Source organism: Camarhynchus parvulus, chromosome 8, assembly GCF_901933205.1.
Source record: "Camarhynchus parvulus chromosome 8, STF_HiC, whole genome shotgun sequence".
Taxonomy (NCBI): domain Eukaryota; kingdom Metazoa; phylum Chordata; class Aves; order Passeriformes; family Thraupidae; genus Camarhynchus; species Camarhynchus parvulus.
In genome coordinates, this window is record NC_044578.1 from 6,957,250 (window position 1) to 6,978,674 (window position 21,425).

At 39.3% G+C, this 21,425-nt stretch overlaps 1 protein-coding gene across 1 annotated transcript in view; it reads left to right on the plus strand.

Annotated features, from left to right (window-relative positions):
• LOC115906105 (BEN domain-containing protein 5) overlaps nt 1-21,425 on the plus strand; it is a 560,702-nt gene that overhangs the window by 340,842 nt on the left and 198,435 nt on the right. The window contains exon 5 of the mRNA XM_030953001.1: nt 12,045-12,261. Within this exon, the coding sequence (XP_030808861.1) occupies nt 12,045-12,261 (217 nt within the window). The remainder of the gene's footprint in view (nt 1-12,044; nt 12,262-21,425) is intronic.

The window sequence follows — 21,425 nt, forward strand, 5'->3', positions numbered from 1 at the left end:
CCCATCCTCTCACAGGGTATCAGCCTCCCTGATGACCTGGGAGCAGTGTGTGCATTCTCACACCGTGTTTTATAACAGTCTAAAGAGGAAGGAAAAGTGTCCAGAACTTTTTCAGCTGCAGGAGAATGTGAAGAGTCTTTCAAGGCTAAATAAAACTTGGTGTAATTTAACGAAATGTATCCTACATTTCCCTTCCCTTTGCCATCATGTCTAGTTATGTTGCAGAAGAGGGTAAAGGAGGTAATGCTCTTGTAGTCTAAACAAACTCAGCACGGTGAAATGGGGCAGTACTTTTAAATATGCATAAGGATTGCAGTTGCTCCATTTTGTGACACTGACGGTTCAGGTAGAGGAAAAAAAAAGCAAAGCAACAAACCACAGAGTTTTCCCAAAATGAATATTTTTTAAAGGGCTATCAAGAAAAATGATGCTGTAACTGTTATTGTGAAAAATTGGAGTGGCCTGGGTGATATCACGCATACAGTTTGGAAAAACAAGATTAGTGTAACACACCATTTTTCAATTTCTCCTGTCTTCAACATCTCCAAACATTGCAGCATCTCATTTTTTTAACTTTGTGTCTGGGATGAGAAATCCCATGTGTGTACAATGGTTTCTGACTTCTCAGAACCCCCGATCCCAGCTTTTTCCCTCTTCTCCCACGTTTCCATGTGCACTGCAAATAAGGAGAAACTGAGACAGCAGGATACTTAGTCCCCCTTAGATCAATACTGCTCTGGGTGTCAGCAGCTAGGAATGTTGGAAAAGAGGGAAGGAGGGAATTGTCTTTTATTTCCCCTGCACACTGAGCACCTTTGCATTGGGTCCATCTCTGTTACCTGGGGAAGAAACCCTGCTCAGGTTATTTCTGAACCAGCACCAGTGGGCAAAAAGACCAATGCGAATAAGATGGCAAAGGATTTGAGTAGCAAGAAAATACTATAATTTTTTCCCCTCACTAAAATAAGGATTTTGTTCTCTAGATGGTGTTTTTCCTTAGAGCTGGGCTCAGTGGGGAGAGGGATCGAGGTCAGCATGTGTTGGATTTGGGAGGCCCAGGGTGTTTGTGAAGCAGTAGCCCCTGGTCTGTGAGCCAGACCATTGAAGTCCTGTTTCATTCATTTCCATCTTTCAAGAAAAGGGCTTGCCATATTTGTTGCTTCCTCCTGACTGGGAAAACTGAGGCTTTTCCTTCCAGGCTTCTTTTTTTTTCTCTGCTGTGTGTTTAATGTGATAGCTCTGAGTGCTGTCTCCAGAAGGGATAACTAAAGGACACAGAAGGCAGGGCTTCCCAGCACAATGCACGTTTAGTCCTGGAAATGCAGTATTGCCATTGCTAACAGGCCACATGCTGGCACAGGGGATAAATGGGAGAACTACAGCCTCTCCTTGTCATAGAGAAATGCAAGCACCCTTGGAGATGGATACTCTGCAACACTCAAGAATAGGAGGACGTTATAAAGTAGTTTTTCAATGGAGGGAGGTGAAAGGGGGGAATTTGAAGGAGCTTACAGAGGAGCATGGAGAATGAAATTTGTTTACATGCAAGATGTGTAGCCTGGGGAAGAAATAAAAAATTTTCGATGCTGAATTTAAATTATTTTGCTCTCACATTGTCATGTCTTGTACGTGTTTTAAAATTATGTGTTTTCACGCACAGGAATCCTGAGGTTCTACAGCATAAGTCAGTCTTTATGGCAAACAAGGAGGTACCTATCTTAGACCTGCTCTTTTCTGGGAATAAAGATGAGGCCCTATCAGAGATTGAGAAGATGGAGCAAACTGATTAATTAAAAAGTAGTAAATCATCAGTCCCACATGATTTATGTATAAAAGAATTCTGAGGAAGATTAGGAATGAATTAGGTGAACTGCTAACAAAGATATGCACTCTCATTAAAACCAAGCTCTTTTCCAGAGGGTTGGCAAGTATCTGGGGTTTATCCTATATTTAGACCAGTAAGCATTACATCTGCACATTGCAAATGGTCGAAACAGGAATTTAAAAGGGAATAATAAAACACCTGGAAGGTCGTGATGTGAGAGACTTTAATGAGAACAGCTTCAGCAAAGGAAAACCATGTCTGACTACATTGCTTAGAACTCTGCGAATGTGCCCATAAAAAGGAATTAGAATGATCATCCTGGATCAGACCAAAATTCCCTCTAGCCCAGTATCCTGCCTCTGTCAGTGCCCTGTGACAGCCACACAGGAAAGAGAGAGGAATAAAAAGATTTAGATAACCCTTTCCCTTGGACTTGATTGACAGCAACAAAGGCCATGTCTGAATTTCAGGGGGTCATCTGCTGACATGCTGACATCATCCCTTTCCCAGAAACCAGTCCTGAACTCACTGGGGCTCAGAGAGAGAATTTCCCCCACTGACAAAAAGGAATTGGGGTGGTAAAATAAGCAGTGTTAGACCACCCTTTTCAGTTTTCCTGAGAAGAATCAAAGAGGACTCCAGCAGCTTGGATGTTCAGAGTAGCAATAACCAGCTCCAAGGTATAACTCTACCAGCAGTATTTTCATCTAGTGAGGCCACTGTGTTGTTTTGTTGGCTCTTCACTCCCCCAGCCAAGCCTTTCCTGGCAAGCTGCACCTAGAGCTTCTGCTGGCCACAGCTCTGGGTGCTCTGCAATCCATGGCGCTCTCACCCACTATTCCTATCAGCTCCCATCCCTCTGCTGATTTTTTTTATTGTTTCAATCCTTGGAAAAGTAAGTAGAGTGCTGAGAACCCAGCACAGGCTCCCAGTTCTTAAGAGAGGCTCAACCAGATTCTGGGACTAGCATGCTGGGACTAGCATATCTTGCAGAAGGCTTTAAGACAAGTCTCCTTTTTACCCTCCACCCCTTTCTATTAACTTTTTTTTTTTTTTTTTTTTAAGGTAAAACCTTTGTATTTTGCTGCTTTATACTCTTCCTGGATTGACTCACTTGGACAGCCAGTTGACGTGGTCTTTTCCACATTTTCTCCTTGTGATGAAGTAACTCCCTTTTGCAACAGAAAATATGTAATTTTACTTAGATGTATAGTTGCAGTGTGTGCCAAAGAAAGGTGTTTCTGGCTTTCCCACCAACCTTTCCAGTTTATCTCCCTTGGATTGCACTGGATGCCAAGGTGCACTTTCCCCCTGGGAATTCCTGGGAATGTTTCCTCGCCTTTGGGTTTCAGCTCCCAGGCTTAGGAGAGATGAGCTGCCTGACATGATGTATTTTGACTTTTTAAAAGCATGTGACAAAGTCTGTCACAAGACACTGCTGCAAAGGCTAAGTAGTCACATATGGTGACAGGGCAAGTATCCCCATAGATCAAAACCCGACAAGGAAACAAAAAGGCAGAGGGCTAAGTGGTCAGTTTTCATCCCACTAAAAGGCCAGCAGCTGTGTTTCTTAAAGTTAACTATCAGGTCACACGCTAAATATCTTTATTAATGATCCTGGGAGAGAGAGGTGAAGGATTAGGTGGTAACATTTACAAATGACGTGTAATTACTTAAGTAATTTAAGCCTGCAGCACACTGTTGCAAACTTCTGGGTGATCTAGCAAGAAGGTTCATTCCTGATAAATGAGAAGTTAGTCTGTGGAGGAAACCACACAAAAGCGTTATCCTCTGACTAAAGGGAAAAACCCTGAAGATTGCTGTTGGCAGTTCCACAGCAGAAGTCATTTGAGATGCCGTTATGGTAGAAAAAGTGAACAAGGTGCTAGAAGGCGTAAGAAATGGGGCATTAAAAATGAATTACTGAACTCAGTCTTCATTGTGTGTAGACAGATGAGAGGATAAAGCAAAATATTATGGGGAAGTTTCCCCAGCTAACAAAGTCTGATCCATGATGACAATTTCCTGTTTTCTTTTGTCTTTATCCTGCTCATACATCATCTACTATCAGAGATGCACGGATCTTTATCAGGAATAATATACTTTGGGAAGGCAAAGGCTTCCAGAGGGTTTGAGATCTTGCAGTTCAGTATCAACCAAGCTACAATTGGTAAAACCCTCTTTTCTATCTGTTCTTCCTTTGGTAGTTACTTAAAATTCACATCTAAATGATACAAATTAAAAATCTCAACTTTGTATTTAGGCTGTTGAGATCATCAACATTTTCAGCATGGGTTTCAGAATTCATATGTTACTGAAAAGCTTCTTCAAGTTGGGGCTCTTATGAGACTTATAAATTATTCTTGCATAGAGAAGTCACCTGAGACTAACCTAAATGAAGTTAACATAGATTTTAAAAATTATTCTTGCAGAAGAACAGGGAGTGGTGGGAATATATGAACAGATGGGAAACGGAGAAGAGGAGACTGAAGAAAAGGCTAATTAGGTAATTGAGGCTAAGAGGCTATTAGAGCTGACCCAGTGGTCTACTGGTAATGCAGTTCAGGGACTTGAATTTGGGATTGAGGTTGGTCCCTCATTCCCAGGCCACCACATTCTCCAAACATCATAAGGACTCAGTTTCACAGCCTGTATCATCCTGTACATGCTTTCCAGTCAACATAATCTGGAGGGATTGTATGTCAGATTATAGTGGAGACAGGAAAGAATTATGGTAAAATGCTGAATTTGGTCATGAAGATGTTAAATTATTATGCTAACAGATAAATTGTTTGGTGAAATTCTTGGGAATTCATCTGAATGTCTGTTGAAAAAAAAATTGAAATACATGTGTTTTGAAGAGATTCTTAGTAAGAATTAACTATTTCTCACCAAGCAGCCTTTCCTAAAATTTGTCCAGGTCATGATTCTCTCAAGCATGATTTTTCTTTCCAATGACTGTAGACAAAGCAAAGACCTAAAAAGGCATTTATTTTAAGTCATCCCATTACCTTGTTCCTGGCCAATTTGTTGCTGGTGTGCTCATGCTGTGCCAATCTTGTCCCCTTCCCTCTGTCTCCTGACCTACCCTCTTTCCCAATGCAGTCATTGCTTCACATTCTTCTGGATTCTATTTGCTTATTTGCTCCCTGATGTCAGTATATGCAAACTGTATTCTGAAGTTGTCAGGAGCTTTGCCTTTTTGTGGCCAGAGAGTCTGGTACAGGTCAAAGCCAGGACAGGCATTGTGCTGAGGTGGAACTTTTCTTGTCCTCACCTTTTTTTTGGTACAACATTATTTATGCTGACTTTATTTTTAAAATTTTTCCACTTATTTACAGCATTTGTGGCTACCCTTTCTCAATTTCTTCAAAATCCTTTCGTTTTTCTTTTCTACACTGCAGACTTTGGAACTACAGTGACGTGTCACTCCTTTACTTCCCTTGTTCCTTATCCTACTCAGTGATTCTTACCACAAATTAATGTATTTTTAAATTTTATTTTTAATCTGTATTTGTTTTTTTTTTCTCCTGGTAGCTGCATTTCAGGACATAAATGCTGGCCCCTGAATCCTCCTCTTGCACTCATGATATCTTCAGAGGATCACAACATATGTATGGCTAACCAGTATTTTTGTGGAAAGTTGTCTTTTCTCCTTCTCTTTCTTTTTTTGTCATTTACAAGCACTGCATAGAGATATTTCTATTGAAACAATCCATGGCTGGAATACCTGTGGTCAGTAGGCAAATCGTATTTTGACTGAAGAGAAAATCAGCACCATTCATTATCCCTGCAGTTTAAAAGAGAGTTTCTGTAGAATAATTGCAGTGTTGGAGCTGCTGCTTCAGAGGAAAGTCACTGCAGTTTGAGATTTAGCAACTGGACAGAATAAACAAAAGATGGAGGGGGGAGTGTGGCTCTGGCTCTGAAGGTAGGCAGGAGGGGGGAAGAAGGGGAATTGGCTGCTTGCGCACTGGAAATCCCACTTGTACCTGCTGCTGGCAGAAGATTTGGGATTTTGCTATCAGCTGACAGCTGCTCTCAGACATGTTGAAGTGTTTTGTCAAAAGAGTGACAAATTTTGACCTTTGTGGACAAATTTCATGTTTAGGGGAGATAGACAAGTGAGAAGTAATAGAAGGCATTGAATAAAGCCTCCTCCCACAAAACCAAAATGAGGTTTGGAGAAGCTGAAAAAACACTTTTCTCCATTTGAGGGATTGAGTGTTCCCCTATCTGATATGAAGTTGCTTAAAATTAATTCAGTCATTTTAAAAATGATTTATTGCCAGTTTACACTTTATCAGCCCTCCCCTTCATTCTCTCAATTCTGGCAAACTGAAGGATGGTGACTTCATTTCTGCCAGCAGAACCTGGGGACAGGATTTTAGCATTGCTTCATATCCTGCAATCATGACCCTTCCCTGCTTCTTCCCTGCTTTTTCTCTCAAAAAGGAAAAAAATAAGGAAAAAAATCTTCATGAATTAATGGCATTTTAGAGAAAAAAAATGGTTAAAAATGCAGTGTTTTCTCCTTGAAGTTTTAAAGAATGATGAGACTTTACAAGCAATCTTTGTGCAGTTCAATATTATTTGAATTCTCTAACAGTTTTAGTAGAGGTTGCTTAATTATTTCAATTGAAAAATGAAAGCCGCATGCTTAATGTGTAGAGTTTCTGAGTTTTATTAAATTGAATTACACAATATTTTGATTTTTATACTTAAGAAGTCAGGAAGAAGAAACCAGGTACTGTTAAAGGTGGAGAATCTTGAGGTCTTAAGTTATGAATATATTTGGGGAACATTGTAATACACAGTAGGAAGAAAGAAAGCAGGACTTGTTTTGCAGTGTCTGAAACTGAGTTAGCTGTGCCAAAACCCATTCAGCTGTCTGCAAAAAATATTTAACACCATCTGACATATTCACTGTCACTCCATGCTCTGTGAATCAAATATAAAATTATGTGCAAGGAAAAAACCCTACAAACTTATTTTGTCACAAGTAAGCTAAGCATTTTGAAGATGGTCAGCTCCACTTGTCAACAAGAATAAGCAAGAAGAAAAATAATGGCTTAGACTAACAAGGAAAGAAGTCAGGAAGAAAAGGGCTGCCTTCCAGAAGAGGAGTTTGCAGCACAAGATTTACATCCTTAGATTTTGTCCAGAGTTTGTTGCATTTCTTGCTGTTAATAACTGGGGACATCCAGCTCTAGGACTAAAATTTAAGCACTCAGAGTAGCCAAATCTAGTATTCAGGACAACATCAATAAATACCTAGAGGTTATTTTTCAAATTTGAATCAGAACCAAGTTTTGGGTCAGTAGGCTTAATTTTGTCTGAGATTGTGACTCAGGCCCACCCCTTTGAGCTCTATAGGCAGGCTTGGAAATTTCTGAATTTGTTCAGTAGCATCCCTCCCCGTGCAAAGTGATGGCAATTGGAAATGCTCACCACAGTGTGTCACCACAGCTAATGCTGCACCACAACTTGAGCATTTCTCTACAAGTCAGATCCAGGAATTTTTCTTTTGGCCATGGATTTTTTACAGCACCTGCACTTTTTTGTTTTTGCTCCAAAGATCATCATCTTACTTTGAAGTCTCCTGTCTGGGTTGTGTCTAACCCGATCCTGTGGAGGCAAGGGACTGAATAATTACTTTATGAGTGCCATCTTAATAGCAGTCCAAAGACTATTTATGCTGCTCATTAAAGTCATTGGGAATTTGGCTGGGCCAGAGCTCCCCGCTTTGGCCATGCAACAGGGAGAGGAAAGCATTCCAAAAATTTATTTTGTAATTACTTGTGCTGTGGTGCCACAAGAGGATTTTTGATTATCACCCTTCCGTGTTTAAAACTGAGATTCCACAAAGCAGTACCATCAGTACCCCCAGTGTTTGTCCTCCAAAGCATTGATTAACTCCCAATTTTCAAATGGAAATAAGCAGAAAGTAGAAGAAAAAATAAAAAAAAGAAAAAGAAAAAGAATAATGGAGAATAAAAAGTTTGATTTTAAAGTCAGAATTCTTAGAACTGAAGTTAAAATTGTCGTATAGAGTATGGAGTATATAAAATTAGATGCATAGTTAGGATAAAGTTTTTGAAATTCTGAATTATACCACTTACTGCCTCTTATAGTACCAGGAGTAAAATCTTGGGGCCTCTATCATCAGGTTTTTGATACTGAATGAGGACTACAATTTTATTTTTTGTACACTGACAAATTTGATCCTACTGCACCCTACCAAAACAGAGCAAATGTCCTGACTGCAGGCTGCGCTGCTGCCGACAGAGCCACAGGAAAGCTCATGCACACTCACACTTGGAACAACAAATCCACTGGGCTGGGTGTGCTGCCTTGTCAGACAGGAGGAGAAGACACTCAAAGGCTCAAGCTTTTGGCACTGGATTGTTAGCATCAAAATAGAGAGACACTCTCCATTTCTGTGCCTCCTTCTTCCTTGGACAGAGAGAGTTTTGTGTTTATCTTTAAGACTAGGCATTCTGAATTTGTGTCAAACTGATGTATGGCATCAAGCTCCATTTCTTTAAATACATCTAGAAAACAGACTGGAAATGAGTAGTTTGCACGTTATTCTCTGTGGCTGTGCTTGGAATGGGGGTGGTTCTCCTTTAAAGAACCACTGAGGAGCTCAGACATCCGGGCAGTTGTGCATCAATTAGCAGGATGCATTGCTGGGTGTGAGCTGCCTGGAAATGCAAAGGGACAAATCAGAGCACTGAGGTTTCCACCAGCATTTTGCCTTCCTGCCTCTAACTACAAATCAGCTTCATTGTGACTCACAGAGTAAGGAGTTGGTGCATTTCTGCAGATCCGTGATAAGATATTTTCTTTCGTAAGAAATGCAGTTAGACTCTGCATTCTGAATCTGTTCCTGCCAGGCCCTAGATGCATTAGTATTCCACTGGCAGCTGCCTGTAGGTAGGAATATTGTTTTTGTCCATAACCAGAGGGAACAATCAGACTAAGCCGTTCCCCAGCTATAAACCAGCCAAAGTAATTGGGTTTAATTTTAATTTTTGTAATAGCTTTAAATTAATAGGAGCAGCTGCTGCCACAGTGTGTGGGTGTCCTTTTCCAGAAGGCATAGAACAAAAAAGGGAAAGAGTAAACAATAGTGTGTCTAGGACACAAAGGTTAATTCAAGAACTGAGCAATGTCTTTTCGTTATCAAAAACTCAGTTGGTGATATCTAGCACTTTGTCCCTTTCCTTTCCTTTTCTTTCCCTTTTTCCCTTTCTTCTTTAATTCCCTGATAAGATCTCAATCTGATTAAGCTCCTGTGTGTAAAGATGTGTTGTTGGTATCTAAATGCTAACTCTCTTTCTCTGTGTGACTCACAAATAGATTAGCAGTGACAAAGTGCTAGGAGAGATAAAAATAGATTAGCAGTGACAGGAGTACTATTATAATTATTTTTGGAAGATATGGTTTGAATTAAGAGTTTGGGCACTTTTTGCCCTGAGAGGGTGAATTTAAACCTAGGAACTGAGGATGGTTTCTGCTGTTGTGTCAGACACCAGATAGTGAAATGTCAATACCAGATGTCCTAGACATCAAGATTAGCCATAATAGCCAAATGCAGCCATAAAGTGATGTGTCAAAGTGGATAATAAAACAGATGCTTAGCTTTTATAATGAAGGGGAAAGGGAATGAAATATCAAAAGTGCCTTTAATACATTAACAAAGTTGTCTTCAACTTACTTAAAAGTCGAAAGTTACTGAACCAAGGAGAACTATGTGTCATTTAAACATTAACTATCAGCAGATGAATTTCAATTAGCATTAGCCTTTCTCAAATCCTGAATTTCCTCCTATTGGTCTCATTTTGCATGAAATTTTTATAGCACAAAGTGAGGCTCGTCCTTTATTATTTTTCCCATGCTAATTTGGAAACAAATAAAGTTCAACAACTCAGCAACACACTGTTTAAACTTGCATTACGGTTTGAGGACTGGGAGCTGGAATACATTTACCCACTGCCATATCATCTGCTTGATTTGAGACCAAATGAGGGATGTCCTATAGCACTCCAGAGTAAGGGAGAATGATAGAAATATGTTAAGATACTGAAGAAAACCATTAGGTAAGAGGGCTGCATGCAGATGGCTGGTGGCATTTTTTCCCTACTGATACTTTTTTAAAAAGAATAAAAGGCTTGTTTTTCTGTCTTTTATATTTGTGTGTTAAATAGAATTTCCAGATCTTAGTGGTGAGCAAATGTCTTATCAAACCAAAAAAAAGAAAATAGATTTCATTGGAAAAGTCCTTTAATATCATTGAGTCCAAATTTGTCCCGGCATTGCCAATGCTGCCCCTAACACACATCCTCAGGTGCCACATCCACACATCCTTTAAATACCTCCAGGAATGGTGACTCCACCACATGCCCTGACAGCCTCTTCCAATGCCTGACAACCCTTCAATTGAAGAAATATTTCCTAATATCCAATCTAGATTTGAGTGTGGCCCCACAGTGCCCAGGACAGGGGGACAGTCACTGTCCTGCTCCTGCTGCCACACCATTGCTGGGACAAGCCCGGTGGCACTGGCCTTCCTGCCCACCTGGGCACGGCTGGATCATGTTCAGTCATGATGGTGAAGTTATGAGGTCCCGAATGTTCAAGAATCAGGGCATTAAAAAGGGCAGATAAATTCTCTTTCTTAGTGTAATTAACTGCATGACTGGTTTTTTATTTTACTTTCTCGAGAAGATCTCAATTCCTCTCTGTTTCTCTTTGCAGATCCTGAGTCTTGCTGGTCAGACTCGTTAACTGCTGCTAATTGGCAAACATGTACCTGTGTATAATGAGAGGGTTTTGTCCTCTAATTCAGATTAGCAATGAGAGGCCAAAACTGAGGCTCTGCAGCAGACCAGCTTCTCGGAATGATTACAAAGACACACATTACTGGTGCTATGTCTGTAAATCTTGTTATGCTTTTCCCTCACCATGATCCCAGTTTAGCTGAGATCTGCTTCAATCATTAGATGAGACCTGTTTATAAGGTTGTGTAATTGAATCAGGTAAAGTCTGCAGGACCATAGCATTTTGTTGCCAAACATGACTGGTAAGTTACTTACATCAAATTACAAGTGCATGATTGGAGACTATTCCTGTCTGAATGAAGCTGGAAATTCCACCTAAGAAATGAACAAAGCATACAAACAGAAATAGTGAACATCTCTCATTGATAGAACCAGTTTTTGCCCCACCTCTGAAACTTTACTTATTTCTCTTGAAAAGTAAGAAAATAATTGGAGTTGTGTGAAAAATTGTAGGCAGATATTTGTTGTTCCTCAAAGAGATACCACCTTGATAACAATGACATAAATGTCTTTATTATAATTATTTACCATCATGGACATTAATTTCTATCTTGTCAGATAAACCAGAAATGTTGAGGAGACCAGCAGTCCAATTTGGAATGGGAACAGATACAACAAAGGAATTCTCCTTTGCTTTCTGTTTTAAGAGCTGGTTATTTTCCATACCTGAAGTTTTCTTGTATGATTTTTAGGTTGTTTGTCCTTTGCTTGTTTTTTAACCTCAAGAACTTACCTTTTGTTCCATTCATTGGCTATATGTTGATATGTATGCTAACTATTAAGGATATATATATATATATATATATATATAAAGATGTGAATTTCAGGAATAGTTTTGTCAGTGTTGCCTTGTATTGACATTCCTTCATTAGCTGTGCCTCCTCTCTGTGCTGGTGAATTGAAAGAAAGGGTGAAGGTTTGGCTGGAGCCTGTCTATGAGTTATGAGTGGTGTGAGCCTGCAGCAGCCTGATAGTGAAGTAGAGGATATTTGGACAGCCTGTGCATCCTTGTCACTTTGTGGGGATGGGTTTCTCTGGCTGTATGATGCTCTCCCTGCTCTGGTGACTCTGCCAGCCTGAGCACTCCGGCAGAGCTGCAGTCCCTCTGGTGACAGTGGCACTGGAGCTGTCACAGCCCTGGTCTGCACAGGTGCTCCCAAACACAAGCTCTGGGATCTCCTCACCAGCTCCTGAGCTGCTCAAGCTGCTCCACTTCATCTACTTTGGAGGGAATCTGAATCTCACACAGATCAGATCTCTTACATCCATGTCAATATGCATCAGTGAATACATAATGAGATTCCTATGGTGGCATAAAACTTGGAGGTAAAAATTAACTTACAGACAAGTTTTTGTTTGTTTTTGTTTTTTAGGCAAAGAATCCCCTCCAAAAACGTGTATTACTACCGCTGCCCAGACCACAGGAAGAACTATGTCATGTCCTTTGCATTCTGCTTCGACCGGGAGGACGACACTTACCAGTTTGCCTACTGCTACCCCTACACCTACACTCGCCTTCAGCACTACCTGGACAACCTCCAGAGGAGGAACATGGACTACTTCTGCAGGGAATTGCTGGGGCTCAGCGTGGTAAGTACCAGCAGGCTTCCTTATGGATGTCTATGCATCCTTAAATGCTTCCAGACTATCATTCAGAGTCCTTGCTAAAGCACCCACATCCACAGATTTGTTTTCTTGCTATCAATGACACATCAGGAAGTATACCTGCATGGTGAAGTATAGGCAAATGCTAATTTAATTTCACATAAAATATTTCCTTTGAGATAGTCAAGGCAATGCTAGATTCCTACGTAGGATCAGTTCACCTCTAAAGACATTAAAAGATGAAACTGAAACAACTTTATTGAAGAAATGTGATTTTAAGAGTACTCTGACCATTTGTCTTTCTGGAAGTGCCTTTCTGCTCAGAAAGAAATATGGGGTTTTGAGGTTTTTGACCCAGAAGACAACTTCTTGATAAAATAATGCAAAACATGCACAAACCAGCTATTTTCTTTTCTCTTAAAAATTCGTGCTTTGGTCATTTGCAATTAGAAGGGTTTTAGTGGTCTCTGTGTAGATCCTAATGGCCACATAAAATGAAGTGTCATAGTTCTTCTGGAGCAGGAAAGAGAGTTAATGGTAAGGCTGAACTTTTGTTCCCTTTGCTGTAATCTTCCTCTGAAATGTTGCCTGTCCAGGGGATTTGGCAAGCATGACTCAGCCACTCCCATGTCAACTCAGAAATCATCAGATTAAAAAATAATAGCTCAAATCTCTTCTCTCTGGTTTTTTTTAACTTTTGCTTTCTCAGACTTTATAATGCACTTGTATCACACTCTTAATCTTTTATCTGAGATTTGATTTGGTTGAAATTTGTAGTGTGTCTTTCAGAATCAGAAAGTTGTGAAGGCTGCTGATACCAGCAGCAGGGGCTTTGGAAAGAAACCCAGCATATATTGTGAACATCAAAATGAAATTATATGTATACCCTGCACTGAAACAAATGAAAGGCTTCAATCATTAAAGCAGGCCATTGAAATTCCTATGGTGGCATAAAACTTGGAGAAAAATTAACTTACAGACAAGAGTGAAAAGCAGAATTAAAAAAGAAGTAATTTTTTTAACCCTTTTTGTACGTTAACTACAGTTCTTGTTCTAAAGATGACTATTGCATATCCATGAACTGGCATTAATTATTAATCATTCCAATTAGGGGGACAAACAATTATAAGGGAAAGGGGTATTAAAAAATAGAAAAGTAAAATCTGCAGAGGCTGGGTGGAAAGAGCACTATCATCTTAATGTGTGTAGGGCTTTAATTATTAATCTTAGAGGACAGAGCTGTCATTTATTCTATAATGAAACTGAATTTGTTTCCTTTCTCTCTGAAACTAGTGTATAAACAGTCTCATTTGCATATTCATCAAACCTCTGATCTGACTGATTAAAACACAGAGATTGAAGGATTTGTCTTTTATCTGCATTTTGACAGACAGAGCTATACTCTTAAATCTTGTTAACATTGTGTTACCAGTAGTTGCTAAATATTATTTTTCATATTTCAGCATGCTAAACAAACAGATGCCACTCAAAATGTGGCAGGAAATGTGCTGTGTGTAAGTCCTGCTTTTATATCTATATGTACACACACAGTATGTTTTGCAGAAATTGATATGGTAACATTTTGCAGCTCCCCAAGCTGTATAAAAAAGCTTCTGAATCAGGCTCATGCTGTAATCTTTGTGAGCAACATTACAATCTTTGTGAGCATTTCTGGCTTTTCTCCACACACAACTGTCCTAGAACAGCTTGGTAATTTAATGTCTTTGCTGAGCTTGAATAGACAATTTCCATAAGTTCTCTGCGAAGTTAAATATTTTAACATAGAGCTTTGTTGCTATCATACATCTTTAAATGGTGAAAAACAGGATCCTTCATTCTTCACTGCACAGTGCTCCATAAAAGCAGAAGCTGGCTGTACTTTGGAGGATTGCGTGCCATATAGGATAGATTTAGAGCTAAGAAAGAGAGCTCTGTCCCTGCCCTGGCCCCTTATGTAAGATAAGAGGAATCAGATTGGCATAAAGAGGCCCTCAGAAGCTCTATTCCTGGCCAAGGGACGATACCCCTGGCAGCACATGGTGAAAGGTATTTTAAAGGTGCCATCTGAGGACAAACTCTGATTCCTCATGCTGGGCACAGGCTGAGGAGGGAGAATGTGGAAGGGGAAGCTGCAGCACATCTGTCCAGCTGCCACGCAGCTGCTGGTCCCCTCGGGTTCATTCCAGGGGAATTTCACAGCCCCCTGCTGCAGTCTGTGTTTGGGAGGATGGGGAAGTATTTTTAATTCACTTCTCCTGGATTAGGTGGTTTTGAGCTGTGTCTCCGGGACATGGCAGAGTCTCACCATGGATCTTTGGAGCTGTTTTGCTTTTTTTTTCCCCCTTTGTTGTGGAAAAGTAAAACTCAAGTCACAAGAAGCCATGCCTAGAGGATTACTCCTGGAGGCTTTCTGAGTGCACATTTTGCTGCAGATAATGTTTTCAAGGCAATCTAATTTCTAATCTAATTTCATATCTTCTCTAAAGAAAGTACTCTGCCTCCATTAACTCCTGAAATACTATCACTAATTCTATGAAAATTGAAAGTGAAATATTGGTATGGGACATGTAATTGTCATTAGGATGGAGAATGACAAAATAGTTCAGAGCCAAATGGCAAAGTTTCCCATTCCCATTTAAATGGATAACTTAGCTGTACTATTTCTGACCTTTTAATGTTTATATTCTTTACTTCAGAGAGCTATCCCACATTCTAGATGTGCCAAATGTTCTTGAAAATAGTCTCTCCTGCAAGTGAGCTGAGATGGTCACCCAGGTACCATTTAAACTGCTATTTTCATTCTGCTGTTATTGGCCTTGGATAACTTCAGATTTTCTTTGGTTTGCCCCAACAGATCAGAAGTTCAAAATTTGTGAGCACTTTTTAAAATTGTGAAATTACTTTTTTTGTATATTATTGATGTGTGTCTCCTCCCAGCAAATACTATGCAATATTTCACAGCACAACGTAATTTAAAACAATTCTTATATTTCTGTGAAAATATAAGCACAGGCACATTTTACATTTACAGTACCTATTTTATGATACTTATTCAGTCTCACATGCAATAGCTATGTGTGTAGCATTATAATCAATTTTTAGGAGTTGGCAAAATTTTGGAGTGTGTTGTCATTTGAAGCTGGTAGTTCAAATTGCCTGTGTGTGCTTGAAGTGTGTGGACAATTGATGGGACCTGTACCTCCACCACTATTCCATGGACATGCATAATAGATTAAATGAGTTTTGGACAGCCTGGCTCAACTCCTACAGCCCACTTTACAAATTGACACTGGCTGGGCATTATTTTCATTACTCACTCCAAAGAGAACCAGGATTAATCAGAGCCAGATACTTCCTTTCCCTCCATTAGGCAATGGTGCTTCCAAATTACACTCGAGGAGAATTGTGACTGCACATACAAACCACGAGCCTCAAAGGGACTCCCACAGTACACAGAGACTGGAATATGGAATTCTGTTAAATTAAATATTAAACACACATATTTAAAACAAAGAGGCAATATGTCTAATGTAGGGCTCTGTAAATGAGCCCATCTCTTAAGTCAGATATGGAACACTGAAAGACTCAGGCTGGGACACAGAGTGCTTCCTCCTGACTCCACACTATTTTGGGGTGTGCTTTTAATTTACATGAGTTACTCCTGATTCATGCTGGTACCAGAGGGAAGCAGAATGATGCCCTAAGACTGTGAAACTGCACACCAGATGTCACATTGCCGCTTCGTTGACCAAATTTCCTTTATTTACTGACTAAATGACTTCGTACCCCAGTAAAAATTCTTGATCGGGTCTGCCGTTTTCTACTGGTCCATTTTTAACTGCTCAGTTATGAACGTTTTAAAGCATGAAGCAAAGAAAATAGGCAGTTTTTCTAAGGTTAAAATTCCCATTTCTGCATTCAACTCTGGGTTATGTAATAACAGCTCTGTAAAAGAAAAGTATACTCTTGGTCTTTGGAAAAAAAATAGAAGTTACAGGCTTCTGTGTAATGTAATGTACCTCTGAAATCCTGTTGGTGTCAGATACTGTATTTTCCAATGGATTTGACTGTAACTAGCTTGAAATGTCATGTAAATGTAATTTGTGGCAATTTACTTGGCCTGAAAAAGGCCACATAAATCGTGCTTAGGAAAAGTAAATCCCCTTTCTCATTTCTCAGTAGTTTAAAAGTGCAGCTATGTATATGTTCAGGACACATTATCTTTATGCAGTGGTGTATTTTTTACTCCTATAGTGCTGCTGTTCCCAAAACATTCGTAATGTGGATGTCATCCCAACACTGTATGTGAGATTTTAAATGTTCCTACAGCTATTTTCTTAGCTGGATTCGATATCAGCAGAAGTAGAGTTAGACCTAAAAATAACACCACCAGCAGTTCTTTCCAAAATAAAATATGATTTATAGCATATAATAGCACAGCATGCTACCAGGGAAATTATATAAATAACATGAAAAATTACAGGGGACTATTCTATACCATCAGTTTTAAGGAAAATGTCTTTTTTACAATTTTAAAGGGGTTCTGGGAGATAACCTGGCCTGTGGGAATCACAGAGTAGGATGGATAGGTGAAATGATGTTACTATTGAATGTTGCCCTCTGTCTGTAGGATATATACAAGGGTTCATGGTAAAAACAAGAAATACTTTGGTATAAGTTGGCAGCAGTATATAGTTTTTGAAAAAAACAAACAATGAAACCATAATTTGCAGTTAATATCATTCAAGGTTACTAAATGCATAAGCTGGTTATTTCTTAAATTACAGAAAGAACACTGTTAGATAAAGTAAAGTAATTTCTAGAAGGATTTGCATTAACTGCTCTTTATCTAATTATGAGTAAAAAATCTTAAATTGTGAAGAAGGATTCAAATCTCAAGTCCATTTTGCAGCTCACATTTTATAACTCCCATTCTCCATTTAATAGAAAACCTCTTGGAAAAAGCACTTCACCAAAAAGAAGCTTTGAGCACAAAAAGCCCATTGAGGTAAGAAATCGTCTGAAGAAAAAAAAAAGCAATGATCCATTTTATTAAGAAAAAACTTCCTGAAAAAATGACAGCAAATGAATTGTGTGTGGCAAAGTTAGTCTATGCAATCTGTTTTCTTGCACAGGTCCCAAGCTTTACCCTTTCATCTTGTAGCCACTCAGGGAAACCTTTGGAAAGTCAGTGACTTTTCTGAAGTTTTCACTGGACTTTTTGTAGCTGTTTAGGTTGGCCTTTTGCTTCATGACTCTTCCCATTTCCAAGTCAGACTCTTCATCTCACCTTTACTCCACACTTGTCCTTCATCTGGCTTGCCCTTTCTTTACCTCAGATCTAACCTTCCCTTTTCTTTCCATTTAGTTTGTACTCTCCTAAGCTAGCTAGAAGAAAGAAGCTGTGGTATTTGTTTTCTGCTCTTATGTTACTTATCCTGCTTTGTTCTTTCCTATTCATTCCCCTTATCGCTTTGAGTTGTGAAGGGCAAATCCAAAATAGCTGTGAGGTCTTTTAAATACCAGGACTGCACAAGGTAGTCGTATTCTCCTCTATGCACTCGATATCCCCACCTCAGTGCCATTTCACATGACTTCATATCCTGCTCTAGGACTTGTCTTGTCCTTCCGTCTTTTGTGTTCCCTGATTGCTCCATCCCTCAGTATGTACTCCTGCATTTCCAGAAGTGCTGGAATAATAATGTTGCTTGTGTAGGCTTCAACCTGGAAAGGGAACCCTAATGATCCAGTCAGATGTCCTGAAATGGCTGAACTCACAGCCAGGCGCAGGAAGGCATTTCAGGGTCTGGCTCCTTTTCTCACGGCAATGGCAAATTTCAAGTAAAAGGCAGGTTTTACTCATTCCTGTCCTCAGCACTTTCTCCTACTTGGTTGAGTGCCACAAAGCTCCAAGGGGTAATTTTATTCCCAGTGGGAAACTTACTGGTTTTGTCCACACAGAGAGTTGAACCTCAGATCTATGCAGCTGCCTTTAGTTACTGCACCCTAAGCTTCTGGGACACAAAGAACCTATTTTCACTTTCCATGTTCAGTGCTGACTAGAATCCCTGTTTTTCAGTTGGTGCTTGGGAAATAACATAGCCCAGCCAATTAATATAATCTCATGAAAACCCCTCAGTCTGAGGTCCTGTGTGTACACCAGCATAAAGCTTTCTCATGGTTTTAAAATCTATTTAGTTGCCCTGCAAAACATGAGTGTGTTTTGAGGTTGTGTCGGGCCCTGAGAAAACCCTAGAATGGCTTCAGTCTTCTTGCACTTCCATTTCCAGAGATGTGTTTTCCCTGCTTTGCAGCACAGCACTAAGCAATAATTACCGTGTTGATAGTGATGCTGGATGTGCTGGCGCGGAGGGGAAATCGTGCTATGTGGAGCTATTAACTACATTTGCCCCGTAGCACTTCACTGCATTGACTCTGCTGGGATTTTGGCTGTCTTTGAGTTGGTTTCTGTTTAGATCTCCTGAGTGGTGGCTTTGTAACGCATCTGTGGGGCTGGAGCAGTATTTTAATTTTTATTCTTTGACTGTAGACCCAGAAGATGGTCAGCCTGGCTCACATTACCTGTAGGGCTGAAACCTTGGGATTGAAGGCTTATTTAACAATTTCAAAGTCTGCTCAGTCCAAATGATTTGGATTTATGCCTTTTAATTTAACCAAAGAAAGAACTATTTATTGATTTAACTTTATACCAGCTCTAGAATGTAAGTATAATATATTAAAATCTCTAAATACCTCAGGCAAAATCTTGTTCACATAATTTATGTAAACTGAGCATTGTGGCTCCGATCCAGAAAAACACTTAAGTGTAGATTTAAACTTGTTAAATATGTTAAATAGACATGCTCAAGACACTGGCACAGTTCATGACATCAAGTTTAATGTGTTTAAAATGTCTTTAAGCTCCAAGGTCAAAACAATCAGCACTTAGGCCTGGTGCCCTAATGTTTTGTTGTGAACTTGTTCTACCAGTATAACAACATGACTACAGGCAAAAAATAATAATAAAAACCCCTTTTTGCACTTTTCTATAAATATGCTAAATGTCTGTGTGTAAAATGAATCCCACCGTTGCTCAGCAATCTTTATTTTTTAAGTAGTGTATGAGTAAGGTTTGTATTTAAGGCCTTCTGCATAAGAGATTTATGCTAATCCTGGAGTTCTTTGTCCTTGCCATGCAGATGTTCAGTAAGACTTTAGCTCTTTTGTCCTTAAGCCTTGAAAGCTAAAAGCAGGCTCTAAGAAGACTTCTGCCTCTATGTCAGAAGGTATTTGGGGAGATATCATATAGAAATGAGAAAATAAAGACATAAGAACATATTTTGATGCAGATTATAAGATAGTAGAGACCAAGCCAGTGTAGCTCATGTGGCCCCAGCTTGCTGAGTGCATCCTTATTGTTGACCCAAGTATTTGAAGATATGTACTTGAAGAGAGGAAGTAAGGCTCATGAAAATATAACACACACAAGGAAGCACAGCTGAGAGATATTATGTGTAGCCTGTGATCTGTGGTTGATTTCAGTGTGATTTTAATGACCCTTACTTTTCTGCACTGTTAGCAAAGTATTTTTGAATCAAAGAATAGTACAATGATGAAACACATCAAACTTACATGTGAGGGGAGGCCAGTACCATCCTTATTTTAAGACACCATGTTCCATTCAAACATATTTTATTTTAGAAGACTATGATATTCCTGGAAAAGATTAAAAAATAGTGTTTTTGTAGAAAATGTTGCTGCTGTTGAAGTGCTGCTATTATCCACAAATACTGAAAGCAATATTTATCTTTGTTTTGAAGACAAAATGACATACAAATAACATGAGGAGACAGAAGCTTTTTAATGTAAAGCAGTAGGTACTTAATTGAAAACCTTTTTTTTCACTTCTTAGGAAATATAAGATGCAGCTTAAAGCCTTTTTAATACTCTTTAGAAGAGATCTTACATGGCAACCAGTCATATTGGTACATGAAAAGAACTGCAGTCTCTGATAAAGATCCTCTTTTTCATGTTTTCAAACAGCAGCTGAGCACCATACTGTGGCAGCAGAGAACAATCTGAGAAAATGAACACGGATTGAAAAGGCCCCAGTTACATGACATTTCCAGTGGAAAAAGAAAGAGCCAGCCTTAGGCCCACAGTCAAACACTTTCACTTAGAATTCCCTAGAATTGTGGACATACCTTTCTACAGAAAGTGTGTTTTTCTGAACCACCTTTTTTCTGATGTTCTAATAAATGTGTGACATGGAGGAAGACAAAGGAGAGGTACCATCCATCTCAGGAGTTTTCATGAGTGTGCATGAAAGAAAAATCTGCTTTAGAAATAATTTACCTCCCATTTATTTTTAATTTCTCATTAATTGCATCCAATTTTGCACTGAGTCCTAATTAGTTAAAATTTAAGGCGACTATTACTTTCTCAAAACCTGACAACTTCAGGATTTTATAATACATACCTTTTTTTCTCCTCCATTATGGTGGTTTATAATAATGCATTAATATCCATAATTCTATTTTTAATCAGCTTCTAAATTCATTAGTAACAGCTGCATATTGTTAAATGCTATTTGTTTTTCATTCCCCCCCTTTTTTAAAAACATCTATGTTGCTTAAAATTAAAATATTAACTAGTCTTTCCATATTTATGAATGCTGCACTGTTCTCAGCGTGGAATAAGGGAAAATCTCATGCCTGTCTTTAAAGAAAACTTTTTTTTTGAACTTTTGCTCTGACAGCCTCCAAAATATTGCATAAATATCAGTAAGTTAAGGTTCTTAACATTCTTCTGACTGCAGTGTCATTTTTGGGGAAAGAAGACTATTGCAGAAACCTGGACTGCTTGGAAGCAGCCTGTGGGAAAGCCTTTGGTGTTCATTTTGAGAGGTCACCCACAGCAACCAGATAATTTAGATGGAGATCAGGGCAGGATCGAGTCCTCCCATCCTCGTCAGGACCCTGGACAGCGCAGCCCATCGCGCTTCCCGAGCTGCTCCCAGCACCTTTTCACATTCACTTCACACAAACTTCTCTTTTCAGAGCTCCTGATGCACAAAACTGAGCCCCAACTGCTGGCCTTTACACCCCAAAAATAAGTTTGTGTTTTTGAAACCAGGCCTTATTTTTGTA